We start from the raw sequence: 14,848 nt of genomic DNA, 5'->3' as shown, positions 1-14,848 counted from the left end.
AAAAGAGGGAATCCTCCCTAACTCATTTTATGAGGCCAACATCATCCTGATACCAAGCCTGGCAGAGACACAACAAAAAAAGAGAATTTTAGACCAATATCCCTGATGAACATCGATGCAAAAATTCTCAATAAAATACTGGCAAACCGGATTCAGCAGCACATCAAAAAGCTTATCCACCATGATCAAGTGGGCTTCATCCCTGGGATGCAAGGCTGGTTCAACATTCGCAAATCAATAAACGTAATCCAGCATATAAACAGAACCAAAGACAAGAACCACATGATTATCTCAATAGATGCAGAAAAGGCTTTTGACAAAATTCAACAGCCCTTTATGCTAAAAACGCTCAATAAATTCGGTATTGATGGAACGTACCTCAAAATAATAAGAGCTATTTATGACAACCCACAGCTAATATCATACTGAATGGGCAAAAACTGGAAAAATTCCCTTTGAAAACTGGCACAAGACAGGGATGCCCTCTCTCACCACTCCTATTCACATAGTGTTGGAAGTTCTGGCTAGGGCAATCAGGCAAGAGAAAGAAATCAAGGGTATCCAGTTAGGAAAAGAAGAAGTCAAATTGTCCCTGTTTGCAGATGACATGATGGTATATTTAGAAAACCCCATCATCTCAGCCCAAAATCTCCTTAAGCTGATAAGCAACTTCAGCAAAGTCTCAGGATACAAAATTAATGTGCAAAAATCACAAGCATTCTATACACCAGTAACAGACAAGCAGAGAGCCAAATCAGGAATGAACTTCCATTCACAATTGCTTCAAAGAGAATAAAATACCTAGGAATCCAGCTTACAAGGGATGTAAAGGACCTCTTCAAGGAGAACTAAACCACTGCTCAGTGAAATCAAAGAGGACACAACAAATGGAAGAACATAGCATGCTCATGGATAGGAAGAATCAATATCGTGAAAATGGCCATACTGCCCAAGGTGATTTATAGATTCAATGCCATCCCCATCAAGCTACCAATGACTTTCTTCACAGAATTGGAAAAACTGCTTTAAAGTTCATATGGAACCAAAAAAGAGCCCGCATTGCCAAGACAATCCTAAGTCAAAAGACAAAGCTGGAGGCGTCACGCTACCTGACTTCAAACTATACTACAAGGCTACAGTAACCAAAACAGCATGGTACTGGTACCACAACAGAGATAGACCAATGAAACAGAACAGAGTCCTCAGAAATAATACCACACATCTACAGCCATCTGATCTTTGACAAACCTGAGAGAAACAAGAAATGGGGAAAGGATTCCCTATTCAATAAATGGTGCTGGGAAAATTGGCTAGCCATAAGTAGAAAGCTGAAACTGGATCCTTTCCTTACCCCTTATACGAAGATTAATTCAAGATGGATTAGAGACTTAAATGTTAGACCTAATACCATAAAAACCCTAGAAGAAAATCTAGGTAGTACCATTCAGGACATAGGCATGGGCAAGGACTTCATGTCTAAAACACCAAAAGCAACGGCAGCAAAAGCCAAATTGACAAATGGGATCTCATTAAACTAAAGAGCTTTTACACAGCAAAAGAAACTACCATCAGAGTGAACAGGCAACCTACAGAATGGGGAAAATTTTTGCAACCTACTCATCTGACAAAGGGCTAATATCCAGAATCTACAAAGAACTCAAACAAATATACAAGAAAAAAAAACAACTCCATCAAAAAGTGGGCAAAGGATATGAACAGACATTTCTCAAAAGAAGACATTCATACAGCCAACAGACACATGAAAAAATGCTCATCATCACTCGCCATCAGAGAAATGCAAATCAAAACCACCATGAGATACCATCTCACACCAGTTAGAATGGCAATCATTAAGAAGTCAGGAAACAACAGGTGTTGGAGAGGATGTGGAGAAATAGGAACACTTTTACACTGTTGGTGGGATTGTAAACTAGTTCAACCATTATGGAAAACAGTATGGCAATTCCTTAAGGATCTAGAACTAGAAATACCATATGACCCAGCCATCCCACTACTGGGTATATACCCAAAGGATTATAAATTATTCTACTACAAAGACACATGCACATGTATGTTTATTGCAGCACTATTCACAATAGCAAAGACTTGGAATCAACCCAAATGTTCATCTGTGACAGACTGGATTAAGAAAATGTGGCACATATACACCATGGAATACTATGCAGCCATCAAAAAGGATGAGTTTGCGTCCTTTGTAGGGACATGGATGCAGCTGGAAACCATCATTCTTAGCAACTATCACAAGAACAGAAAACCAAACACCGCATGTTCTCACTCATAGGTGGGAACTGAACAATGAGATCACTTGGACTCGGGAAGGGGAACATCACACACTGGGGCCTATCATGGGGAGGGGGGAGGAGGGACGGATTGCATTGGGGAGTTATACATGATATAAATGATGAATTGATGGGTGCTGACGAGTTGATGGGTGCAACATGGCATAAGTATACATATGTAACAAACCTGCACATTATGCACATGTACCCTAGAACTTAAAGTATAATTAAAAAAAAAAATAAACAAATAAATGAAAAAAATGCAGATAAGAAACAAAACAAAACAAAACAAAACAAAACAAACAAAAAGAAACTGTCTAGGGCTGGGCGCGGTGGCTCACGCCTATAATCCCAGCACTTTGGAGGCCAAGGTGGGAGGAACATGAGGTCAGGAGTTTGAGACCAGCCTGGCCAATATGGTGAAACCACTGTCTTTACCAAAAATACAAAAATTAGCTGGGTGTGGTGGCATGTGCCTATAGTCCCAGCTACTCAGGAGGCTGAGGCAGAAAAATCGCTTGAACCTGGGAGGTGGAGGTTGCAGTGAGCCAAGATCACGCCACTACACTCCAGCCTGGGCGACAGAGCAAGCCTCTGTCTCAAAAAAAAAAAAAAAAAAAAAGAATCTATAAGACAACTGGCCTGGACCCTCATGAGAGGGTCATGAGAGTGACTGTCCTGAAAAGCAAAAAAATGCTGTGGTAGGGGAAGTGGCTGTTCCAGACTAAAAGAGGCAAAGTATGGTGTGAACTTTGGCTCCTAGGTGGACAGCAGGGAGAGGGGACAATTATAAAAGATACTTTTGGGACAAATGATAAAATTGAATTTGAGTTGGATATTATAAGACAGTATGGGATTACTGATAATTTTCTTAGGCATGATAATGGTATTGAAGTTGTATTAGAGAATGTCCTTACTCTTAGGAGACATAATGAAGCATTTAGAGGAAAAGCACTATGTGGCTTATAATTTACTTTTCAGATGATTTGGGGGAGGGGGTAGAGAGAGTATTGTAAAGATTTGGAGAGAAACACCGCAAGTGAGGCAAAACGGTAACAATTAGTGAACCTAACTGAGGGCACAGGGGTTTTACTTTTCTTTCAACCTTTTTGTAGGTTTAAAATTTTTCAAATTAAAAAGTTGGGAACTAAAGGAGAAAGTTTAAAAATGAAACCAAACATAAAAAGGGAAAACAAATAAGAGTCCTGGGCTCTATGCTACCATCTCCTGCTAGCCTTCTGACTGCAGGGAAAATCCACCTGCGTCTCTGGAATGAGGACGGTGGAGCAAATGGCCTCCGAGGTGATCCCAGTTCTAAAGTCTGTGGACACGATCAGGAGTTTGCAGGAACAGGACTCGTATGCCTTGCTGGGTCCACCTTGTCCCTCCAGACACTCACCCAGGTATCAATTTTTCTGACAGAGGCTCAAAGAGCCTGTTTTGTGATGTTTTAAGGTCTCTTCCTTTGGTTGGAAAGATTTTAATACACTGGTTTCTTAAGACTTTCTATGGTTTTAAATAAGGCTCTAATGTAACTGTAGTGAATGCGATGGGACTAAAACCATTAATGTGCTTCTTGTGAAGAATTTAATGCCATAAACAATGACTTCAAGTCCTGAAAAATTGATTTTATCTCGGTGTCTTGCTACAATTTCACTTGGATTTTTCAGTCAGATGTTACTATGGTTGTCTTCTCAATATATCTGTGGTTGTGCTGATAAAGACAGGAAATTCTTTACACTATTGTGTCAACTGAAGAGCGTATTAGCAAAACACTGTTTTAGGGATGACACCCACAGAGGCATGTGTGAAGAAGCACGCTCTGCTCGCACACTGCTCACTGAACCTTCTATCAGAGTGAGTAGTTTCATCATCTCCCTCACTGGGCTACCCAGCAGAGTGCTCTACTCTTAGGAGGTGCTCAGGTAATGTCTGTAATTTCACTGAATTTAACTGACATCCAGCTGGTCATATGGCAACAGTTTGGTTTGTAACTGTCAATGAAACAAATGAAACAACATCTTGTGAAATGCTCATTTCCTTGATATTGTTCCTTTTGTGTGTGTGACAAGTCTCGTTTCATTAATAGTTCTTCCATATTATACACTTTTATAAGTGAGAACTGAATAAATGGAGATCTTTCTACACACTCGGCTGCGTTAGATGCAATGAAATACTCAGTCTGCTGTGTGACAATCATACCACCTCCCTGGAGGCATCGGAACGGCTCCCTGAACACCAGTAGCTTTGCCACCTTCTTCCCTGTCTCATCCTTTACCCAGTCCTGGGGAGGGAGCTGTGTCAACCAATTTGTTGGTTAATTCCTAATGAATTTTCTTTCTAAAAACTTGGGAGAGGTAGTTTCACATGTCAGAGCAGTTCTGCTCTCAAAAATGTAGACATCCTATTTCTAACAGGAGATTTTATTCAAGCTAACTACGAATCTGCCAATTTTAATGGTATATTTGCTACGGTCTACATTGGTTTAAAATCTCCCTGTAGGGCCAGGCGCGGTGGCTCACACCTGTAATCCCAGCACTTTGGGAGGCTGAGATGGGCAGATCATGAGGTCAGGAGTTTGAGATCAGCCTGACCAACATGGTGAAGTCCTGTCTCTACTAAAAATACAAAAATAGCCGGGCGTGGTGGCGGGCACCTGTAATCCCAACTACTCAGGAGGCTGAAGCAGAAGAATCGCTTGAATCTGGGAGGCAGGGGTTGCAGTGAGCCGAGATCACGCCACTGCATTCCAGCCTGGGTGACAGAGCGAGATGCTATCTAGAAACAAAACAAAACAAAACAAAACAAAACAAAACCTCCCTATAGCTCAAAGAGAGCTGAGGAACACTGAAATTCAAGATCCATAAAACAGGAAAATGGACTGATCCAAATATTGGCAACACTCAAAGGTTTTAAAACATTAGGTATGATATGGGTATTTATGCTGATACAATAGATGTCTAACTATCCTTTAGTCATCAGTGGTCCAAGTGATTTAAGAGCTAGAATCTATCTCATACTAGAAAGGACCTAAAATATTTTAAAATAAACATTTTCTGTAAACACATAAAGCATAAAAAAAATCAAGGAAAACTTATATCTGAAGGGAGCAAGGGTGAAGAAAAGGAAAAAGCTGAACACTGGTCTGCAAGCCATGAGACATAACAAAGTTGTCATAGCTGGTCTTTGATTTTGCCTCTGAGCTTCCTGGCAACCAAAACCAAGAGGGAATCTTAAGCGGCTCCATGACTTTCACTAATCACAAGGGGAGACACATTTCAGTTCTTCAAGGGAAACAAAGCTGCTCCCCACGGTGAAGGTCCATGTCTTATTTGTATTCATGTCCTGTACTTGGACAGAGTCCGGCAACCCACAGCATTCATTAGCTGAAGCTGCCCTTCTTACACTTAATTTTAAAAGGCATTCCTCATGTAGAGCTTCACACAAGGGGCCCTGGGAAATTAGGGGGGGCGGTATCCTGAATAATAGGCCTAAAGTAAATGAAGTGATGGGTTTCATCAACCTGTTTCTTGTTGCGTACCTCATAACACAGAGACACAACTCAGGGAAGCAATCCTGAGGTGCATGTGTGATGTCAAGCCTAATAGCAATCTAAGACCCCCCATTTCTGAAGGACATGTTTGATCTGTAATGAAATCTAGTCTGTCTATGGACTGTGTGTCCTTCACGCATGTCTGCACATACAGCATTTCTCCTGATTGAACTTTTGATAATAATTACATGGCAGGTGACTGAATTCAAGGTTGTTTGCTCTGGTAAGGGCCAGAAGTGCAGGTGCTCTCTGCGGCTGATTAAGAGAGGATTAATAGGCTCATATCAAGCAGTAACACGGCAGCACTGGGGATCCCTTCTCCATGCTCAAACTTCTGAAATGGAGGGTGTAGCGCAAACTAAGAATACCAAAACGGAGATAGTTGAAATGGAAGGCTGCTTTTCTCCTGGGATAATCATCGTCATTGTTAGCTGGGGAGACACCAGTGACTGTATAACCCTTGCCCACACAGAAATGGAACGTGATAGTGAAGCTTTCAGGGTAGACTCCAACTTTGGAAGGCTGCTTGGCTAGTGATGGGGCAAGAGTGGGTGGGTATGGGGAATTGGGATAAGGACAGGAGACTCTGAGGAGTCTGGGAACAGACTTTTGCTTCTAAGCAGCTCATTTTTTTCTAACATCATGGCTGCAGCATTTCTTCTGTAGTAATCAGTCTTTTAAATTATGCCATTATTTTACAATTACTCCTTCAGATAAAACAAAAGCTTCCCTTTCTCTGCACTGATGAAAGAGCTGGTGAGAGGATGAAGATTTTCATTCACTCTGGATGGAGTTTGAATCTACCTACCCATCATCGTGGTCAATGATGCCTCTCATTATTCTTAGTTCATGTCATTACCTTGAACTTCTCCTCATAGTTCTCGAAGGCTTCCATGACCATACACACAGCCTCCATTGTGCGCTCGAGCCGGCCATCCATTCTGTTGAAACGGTACATGCTACCAGACACATCTACCACCAGGCGCAGACGCTTGGGTTTCTGTTGTGGGCTGCCAAGCTGAGGGAAGGAATAACAGAAAAGCCATTTGTGAACTGGCAAACTTCCCCTGGTGGCTGTCTTGGGGATCTCATAGAAGCCCCGGTATGCCAGCCCCAAGATGGGCAGACCAGCCATAGGCTCAGCCCTGCACAAGGCTGTCCTAGCAGGTAGCAAGGTATCTATGGGTTGTATTGCAGTAAACAGAATTTCAGACTTGTGCTAATGGTTGGGGCCACATGGAAAATATTTTCCTTTGGAATACAGTCCTTTCAAAGCTCACTCTAGTAAAGTTGACTTATTTAGGTTGATGCCTTAAAAATAATATGGTGACTTAATAATCTGGAATGACATGTCATTTTCACTTCATGCCTCAGAGTCAGTAACTCTAGCAAGAGTTTGTGTTATTTTGGAGGGAAGCCCATATCAATTTTACTTGTACGTGTCGAGTAGTGACCTGAAAACTACTCTCCACATAGGCCACAGATAATGTCAGATTCCTAAAACAAAGTTATGTGATGGGGGTCTGGCAAGGAAATTAATGAAAAGATTTTAAAAATGACTTCTGTGTTTAGTAAGCCACACATCTTCTCTTCCTTCCACATTACTGAATTAGTGCTTTTCTTTTCTTGGCAGTTTGAAAGCATAAAAGTGGCATCAAATTGCTATCTAGAAACAACTGTCCATTAAGATTACAAGATTAAGTTTGATTTTAGACCCACAACTGCCAATTTGCAGATTAAAAAAAAAGTTTGTTAGTTTTGCTGACAAGAAAAAAGAAGAAGGCTGCATGCAGGGGCTCATGCCTGTAATTCCAGTGCTCTGGGAGGCCAAGGTGGGAGAACTGCTTGGCCAGAGGTTCAATAGCAGCCTGGGCAACACAGCAAGAACTCATCTCTACAAAAAACACACAAATCAGCTAGGGTGGTGCTATGTGCCTGTATTCCCAGCTACTCAGCTGGGTAAGCTGAGAGGATCACTTGAGCCCAATAGTTTGAGGCCGTAGTGAGCTATGATTGTGCCACTGCACTTTAAAGCCTGGGCAACAGAGCAAGACCCCGTCTCTAGGAAAAAAAAAAAAAAAGGAAGAAGAAAAATTCCAGATTATTCTGTTATTAAATATTTGCTGACATGTATAAAAAATAATGAGCAGAGTTAGTAATTTCAAGAAAACACGGTGGGTATTGAGAGTGTAATGGTTTGAGGCAAATTCAACATATTTATTTCTTAAAAACTTGTTGAGTCTGCCCAAATTAAGGACACTTACACATATGCTTCCATGACTACTCACAATTTCAGATGTATCCAAACACAATTGTTGACCACAATGATTCAGTAAAGAAAGCAGCTGTTGACTCATACCAATGATACAGAAATAAGAACTCCCCAAATCACCACCAGATCCTCTCTAAATAAATATTTAAAAGGAGTGACTCTCCCTTCCCCCTACCAGTCCCTGCACCCCCAGCTCTCAGTGGCTACTCAGCAATTCTGGTTACTCAGGAATACAGGGGATCACAGAACTCACCAAGACACTCAATATTTCATCCTGTCACCATTTTGTTTTGCGATTACATTGCAAATATTTTAAATTTATGGCTGTCTAAAACTTTACATACTACAATTATAGTTACTTAAGGGAGACTTTCTTATTTTCTGTATTTTTTTTTCAGTTATATGATGGACACTGATATTTAAAGTAAGAGAACAGTAGAAAATCACCAAGGTTGTTTTATTGTTTTCACTCGAAGGTTTCTCTAGGCTGAACAGACACACCGGGTGTCTTCAGTTTCCCCTCCAGGGCACCTGCTCTGTGTCCCGGGAGTTGATCTGTATGGACAATCCGTGTTGGGGCTCAGAAATCAATACCCTCTAAATATGGTGCTTGGACATGCTGAACTGAAGAGGCATCATCAAGGTCTCTCTGACCTTCCTCTCTCGCCCCACAAAGCACCGGATAAGTTGTTCTCTGAAGTTTCTTCAACTGTCTAAAGTTCAGAGCTCCCAAGAAGAAAACGATTACTCTGGGCCCTTCCCTGAGTTTTCATCAACTGAACTCGTATCACAGGAAGAAAGGCTGAAGTCTGTCAACACACCTGGACAGAGTTCTGTCACACACCATTGCTCTGTGGGCCCAAAAGACTCCGTCCCAGGTCACTGTGTGTCCTTCAAGCTCACTGAATTGCCCTAAAACCATTTACTATCCCCGTAAATCATCTACACTTCTCTACACTTCTCCATCTCCTTTTCCCTTAAGAAGAAGGGTACATAAGCATCTGTACCTCACTGTGTGGAGGGGGACTCACCCTGGGTTTCACCCCAGTGCACATTAATACATTTGTATGCCTCCTCTCCTATTAATGTGCCTTTTGTGAGGTGATTTTCAGAGAACCTTCAGAGGGTGAAGGGGAAATTTTCCCTTGGCCCCTACAACCACATCAGCCGGCTTCCTGGCTGCTGACTTCCAGTGGGTTCTGTTCTTGGGAGGCACTGGTGGAGGTCAGGGGGTGAGGGTGGGGTATTTGTTCCCTTGGCCCCCTCTCTGCTGTCGCCCATGGACTGGCTCCCCTTCTGCTGCAGGCCACCACTCCGTCAACCACCTTCTCCAGGTCCCAGGAACTGCTCTCTCATTCTGCCCTTTTAGACCTCAGGGTGAGTTAGATCCCCGCTATTGCTATCCCTGGGTTACTGCACTGTTTATTTTTGATTTTCCTAAACCCCACTCTTATTTTTGTAAATAGTCTTTGTATTGACTGTTTCTTAAATTACCTAATTTGAGCATGCCTTATGTTTCTTGCTGGGACCTTGAGTTGAATGATACATGGTATAAAATTTATGGAGTTTTTCTTCTTCTTCTTTTTTTTTTTTTTTCACATAATGCTTTCCTTGGTTGCCATATTCAGGGTTTGTGATATTTTGACATGACCCAAGAAAGCAAGTTTCTGTAAAGAGGGCTAGACTATGCAGAGCTGAGGCTAGCAGTTCGCCATGGCTTACTTGTGGCTCCAGGTCACCCCGGCGTCTGTAGATGGCTTTTTCTCCAGTCAGCCCGTCGATGATCTTGGCGTCATCTAGTTCCCCAGTGGCTTGATGCCTTAGCCACTGTCTTTCTTTACCTTTAGCCTACAAAAGACACACACACACACAGCCTTATTTTAATGAGTTCTGCAGGGTCTCTGACACACTTTGTGCATGAATAACAGGAAACACACCTGGGATCTTTTCAGTAAGTGACGGTTCTGCATAAACACAGTCGTATAACTGAACTGGTTTCTGCTCTCCTGACAAAGAAATGCCCTTTGTCTATTTTAATTATTTCAACATATGGAACAATAAAACGAATGAAAGGTGGTATGCAAATGAGTCCCTGGAGAGATGTTCAATATCTGAAAATAAAATAATAGGGATGCATTTCTTATGGATTTTCTGTCACAGTGCTTCTCAAAAGTTTATTAGTTAAAATAATCAGCTTGAACTTGTTAACACTGTCTGCAAGTCCAGAGAAAACATGACCTTTAGAATTCTACCTTGTAGAAAAGAGTTTGTTACTCAAGTTCTCTGTGATTTAGTGTGCAAATGGAAATAGCTGAAAACAATAGTATGTGAACATTTGTACCCCACAAGTCTTTCTGGTATCTATCTTCAGAAATCTTCTGCATTACTTTTCTACATGTTTTTCCACATAATACTTTGCTACAATAACTTACAATTATGCCAGTTGGCTAATTTTACGGTAGTAAACTGATAAAGAATTATAGTATTCCAATCAAGGCATATGCTTAGTACAGCCAATGACTATATTTACGTTAATGAGTGGGAAGAATAGCTAAGATGTTTTTATGTATGCAAACTAAAGTAGTAGTTAAGATTATGTGTTCCAGTGTCTGCCTGGTTCTAACTGTTCTTTCACCACTGATCAATATCTGATCTGAGGCAAATTACTTGACCTGTCTGCATCTCTGTTTCTTCATCTCTAAAATGAATATAACACTAGTCTCTACTTTAGTAAGCTATTGTAAAGATTAATAAAATCTTACTTGGAATCAGCTAAGAAGGGGCCTGGTGAGCTATGTTAGCTGGTACTATTATTTACTGCTAGTGGATGAAACGCTAAAGTGGACAACGAAGTCCACTTTAAGTTAAGCATGCTTCCATCAGTGTTTCATGGCAGGTGGCTATGTGATAGCACTGTCATTGGAAATACAAAGCCACTAAGAAAGCCACATTACACATAGAAGCGCCACACAATATAACTCTGGGTATTAGAGTATGTATTGTTTTCTTGTTCCTGATACCCTTGCTGGACACAGGGGCAAAATTACCATTTTAGAAGACCCATATATTAATGCAAATATCACCAGCATACAGATGATTAATTCTGGTGGGTGGTTAATTCTAAGAACTACCAGGCACGCAACCCTTGGGAGAATGTTCTTTCCAGATTATGTTCTTGGCAAGAATCCCATGATCTCTCAGGAAAGTGGGTCACTCTGGAGCACTGCTATCATGTAAAACTTGATCAGATACCCAGTTATGGGTGGCAACAGGAAGGAATGTGCGCAGTCTTCTAGAATCCCCCTTCCTACTGGTCTGTCCATGAATCAGGCAGACAAGCTTAACCACACAGCACAGTCCTTTTCAGACTCCCTCACTTCACCAGTGATTGGAACTTAGCTCTTACCTCTTCTTTCCTAACACTTCTGTTCTCTGGTGTGGATAATCCTCAGGCTTCCCAGATAATTCATCCTGGGAAATGCTATTGTGGATGACCATCTGTGTACCTTCAGTCTTTACATTCTACAACTCCTGGAGGTACCAAGCTGCAGAGCACTGGGTTCTAATGGCTTTCATAGATGAGGACAGACTCTCACAGACTAGTCTAGAGTGGGAAAACCAGCACTGCAGAAAGTAAAAGAGAACATGGTGGCAGTGGTTAGCAGCCGTTAAAGTGGCATGGAACTTGGATTCTTGAGCCGGGTTTAAAAGAAATGCAGGATTAGAACTGGAATGACATTGTATAACATGTTACTTTTTGGCTGGGCCACTGTCATCATGAAGCATTGATTTTCCAAGTTTTCCTAAATACATTGACAAGGCAACGACCCAAGGACTCCCTACCCAATCCCATTAGCTGCTACATGGTCTTATTAACCAGTGATGCTTTTACCATGTAAAGAGCCACTGCAATGGCTACAGATTGTAATTTTTGTAATTTTTGTTTTTTTGAGACAAGGTCTGTCTCTGACAACCAGGCTGGAGTACAGTGGTATGATCATAGCTCACTGCACCCTTGAACTCCTGGGCTCTAGTAATCTTTCCTCCTAAGTAGTTGAGACTACAGGCATGTACAACCACAGCTGGTTAATTTTTTGTTTTTAAATTTTTGTGGAGTTGGGGATCTTGCTATATTGCCCAGGTTGGTCTCAAACTCCTGGCTTCAGGCGATCCTCCCACCTCAGCTTCCCAAAGTGCAGGGACTATGCGTGTGAGCTATTTTTGTGATTTCTAATGCAGGTCACAACGGTAGCAAAAATAAATTTAAACCCCACCATCTTACCATAGAGAAAATAAAAAATGCTAAAATTCTAACTAATAACTCCACTGTCCTCTTTATTTTGGTGCTTCTAAAACCAGAATATACCTTATAGTTGATGGCAAAAAAAACTTGTCAAGATGACTGGTAGAGGGACTAATTGTAACCTGGTTGCTGTAGCTGGAGGACACACAAGTGATGTTGGCGGAGCACAGCAGGCATCAGCTCATGGAATTATTTCCATTGATAGCTCAGGTTTGTTTTTAACTTCAGTTAAAATTCCTAATTATTATTTTAAACAATTAAAAAACATTACACTACATAGAACATTAGAATAATGAACAAAGAAATGGAGCATTGGATGCAAATACACTATAAGTGAAGCAAGATTATTTGCTGCAGAAACGACTACACTTTCAATAAGATTTACAAAAGCAAGATTCCCCCAGGGGGAGGAATTTGGGTTTAAATTTGTTGGGAAGACAAATTCCTAGAGGAATGCATGTACCAGGCCATGCAATTAAAGAGGGAGAAACTGCTAAATTTCACGAAATAGATCACAGAATGCTTAAAACTAGAAGAACTGGGAAGACTGATTCAAGTACCACGAAGGACTATTAGGCCCTGTCAAAAAATTCAAGGAAAGCTGTTAAATTTTCTGTGATATGTAATGCAATTAAGCAAAATATGTAACTCTCAGTTTACATTCACCATCATGCAAGAATCCAGAGCTTTTAGGCCTTAATTTTCTTGTGCTGATATTGCTTCTTTTCCCATAATGATTATAGCTTGAAGACTGTTTCCATTACATATGCCAATAAAAGAAAAGGACTTGGTAAAATTTGCAGTGAGAGTGAGGGAGAGGAATACACCTTTTCCAATAAATCTGCTACTTTTTTCTTCCTTTCTGGGGGTTAACTTTTCAAGTCTAAGTACTTGTAATAAAGTGTACAAATCTTTTTTTTTTTTTTTTTTTTGAGACGGAGTCTCACTCTGTCCCCCGGGCTGGAGTGCAGTGGCCGGATCTCAGCTCACTGCAAGCTCCGCCTCCCGAGTTTACGCCATTCTCCTGCCTCAGCCTCCCGAGTAGCTGGGACTACAGTCGCCACCACCTCGCCCGGCTAGTTTTTTGTATTTTTTAGTAGAGACGGGGTTTCACCGTGTTAGCCAGGATGGTCTCGATCTCCTGACCTCGTGATCCGCCCGTCTTGGCCTCCCAAAGTGCTGGGATTACAGGCTTGAGCCACCGCGCCCGGCCAAAGTGTACAAATCTTAAGAATGTACCTTTACAAAGTAAACACACAATCTTAATCATCCACACCGCCTAAGCCTCGCAGTGCCCGGTTCTGGATGCTACCTTCTCCCTGCCAAAGGTAACCCCTATACTGACCTCTATTACTATAAATTAAGTTTGCCTGTTTCTGGACTTTATAAATATGAAATCATACAATATATACTCTTTTGGTTTTGGTTTGTGTGGCTCAACATTATCTCTGTGAGTTACCCATGTTGTGTGTAGCAGGACTCGATTCTCTCTTGTGCTGCAATGGTATTCCATTGCATGACTTTGTCACAATTTACCCATTCTACAATTCTGTTGATTTCAGTTTGGGGCTATTATGAATAATGCCACCATAACTGAACATGTCTTTTGGAGCAGGTATGTGCATATTTCACTGTGTGGAAAGGCTGGTTCACAGAGTATGGATATGTTCAGCTTTAGTGTATACTGATAAACAGTTTTCCAAAGTGTTTTTCCCAATTTGCATTCTTGTGAGCAGAGTATAAGGGTTTCATTTGCTTCCGTCCTCACCAACACTTTATATTGACAGCTTAAAAAAATTTTTTTAGTCATTCTTTGGGTGTATAGTATATTCCTTCATTTTTATTTTTATTTGCAGATAAATGAATTACTTTTGGTACTGCTTGTCATTGATATTTTTAGGAACATGAACCAGTAGTTTTTGTTTTTGAGAAGTAAACATATGTATCAGCCTTTTGAGTCAAAACTATTAGGCACAAAGGCATTTTTATAATAGCAGCACTGTTCATTAGTTTTCAAGTATGTAACTTGCACATAAATATGGGTAGAATTTTATTTTCTATCCTATAGCCAGTCCAATACTTGGAAACTTAAAACAGGAAGAGGCCTGTCAGAATGAATGCCCTTGGGGGCAATGGGCTGGAGGGGGAGCTCTTTAGAAAGTTACTGAAGGCTGAATAAAAATATTTACTGTTTTGGACTGTGTATATAAAGGCTTCTGTATTTTATGAGATTTAGTGAAATACTTCTTGAAATAGTAAGTTCCTACTGCATTTAAATATATACTTTTGTTTATAATACAAGGCCAAACATGTTCTTTGTTATATATTCCTATTGCATGAAGTAAAGTATCCCTGTAAATATGTCCGTCTGTTTTGTGTTATACATAAATTCACACTAATGAGAGTTCATTATATATAAA

General features: G+C 40.9%; 1 protein-coding gene across 3 annotated transcripts in view; it reads right to left on the bottom strand.

The window, feature by feature from the left end:
- VWA8 (von Willebrand factor A domain containing 8) overlaps window positions 1-14,848 on the bottom strand; it is a 408,431-nt gene that overhangs the window by 23,844 nt on the left and 369,739 nt on the right. For all 3 annotated transcript variants that reach the window (XM_033234152.1, XM_033234151.1, XM_033234153.1), the window contains 2 exons: window positions 9,848-9,973; window positions 6,713-6,871 (listed from right to left, as the gene is read on the bottom strand). In XM_033234152.1, coding sequence (XP_033090043.1) covers window positions 6,713-6,871; window positions 9,848-9,973 — 285 coding nt within the window. The remainder of the gene's footprint in view (window positions 1-6,712; window positions 6,872-9,847; window positions 9,974-14,848) is intronic.

The sequence above is a fragment of the Trachypithecus francoisi genome, unplaced genomic scaffold, assembly GCF_009764315.1.
Source record: "Trachypithecus francoisi isolate TF-2019V2 unplaced genomic scaffold, Tfra_2.0 Contig01461, whole genome shotgun sequence".
Classification (NCBI taxonomy): Eukaryota; Metazoa; Chordata; class Mammalia; order Primates; family Cercopithecidae; genus Trachypithecus; species Trachypithecus francoisi.
The sequence above is the reverse complement of the archived record's forward strand: the minus strand, read 5'-3'. Positions and strand labels throughout refer to the sequence as shown.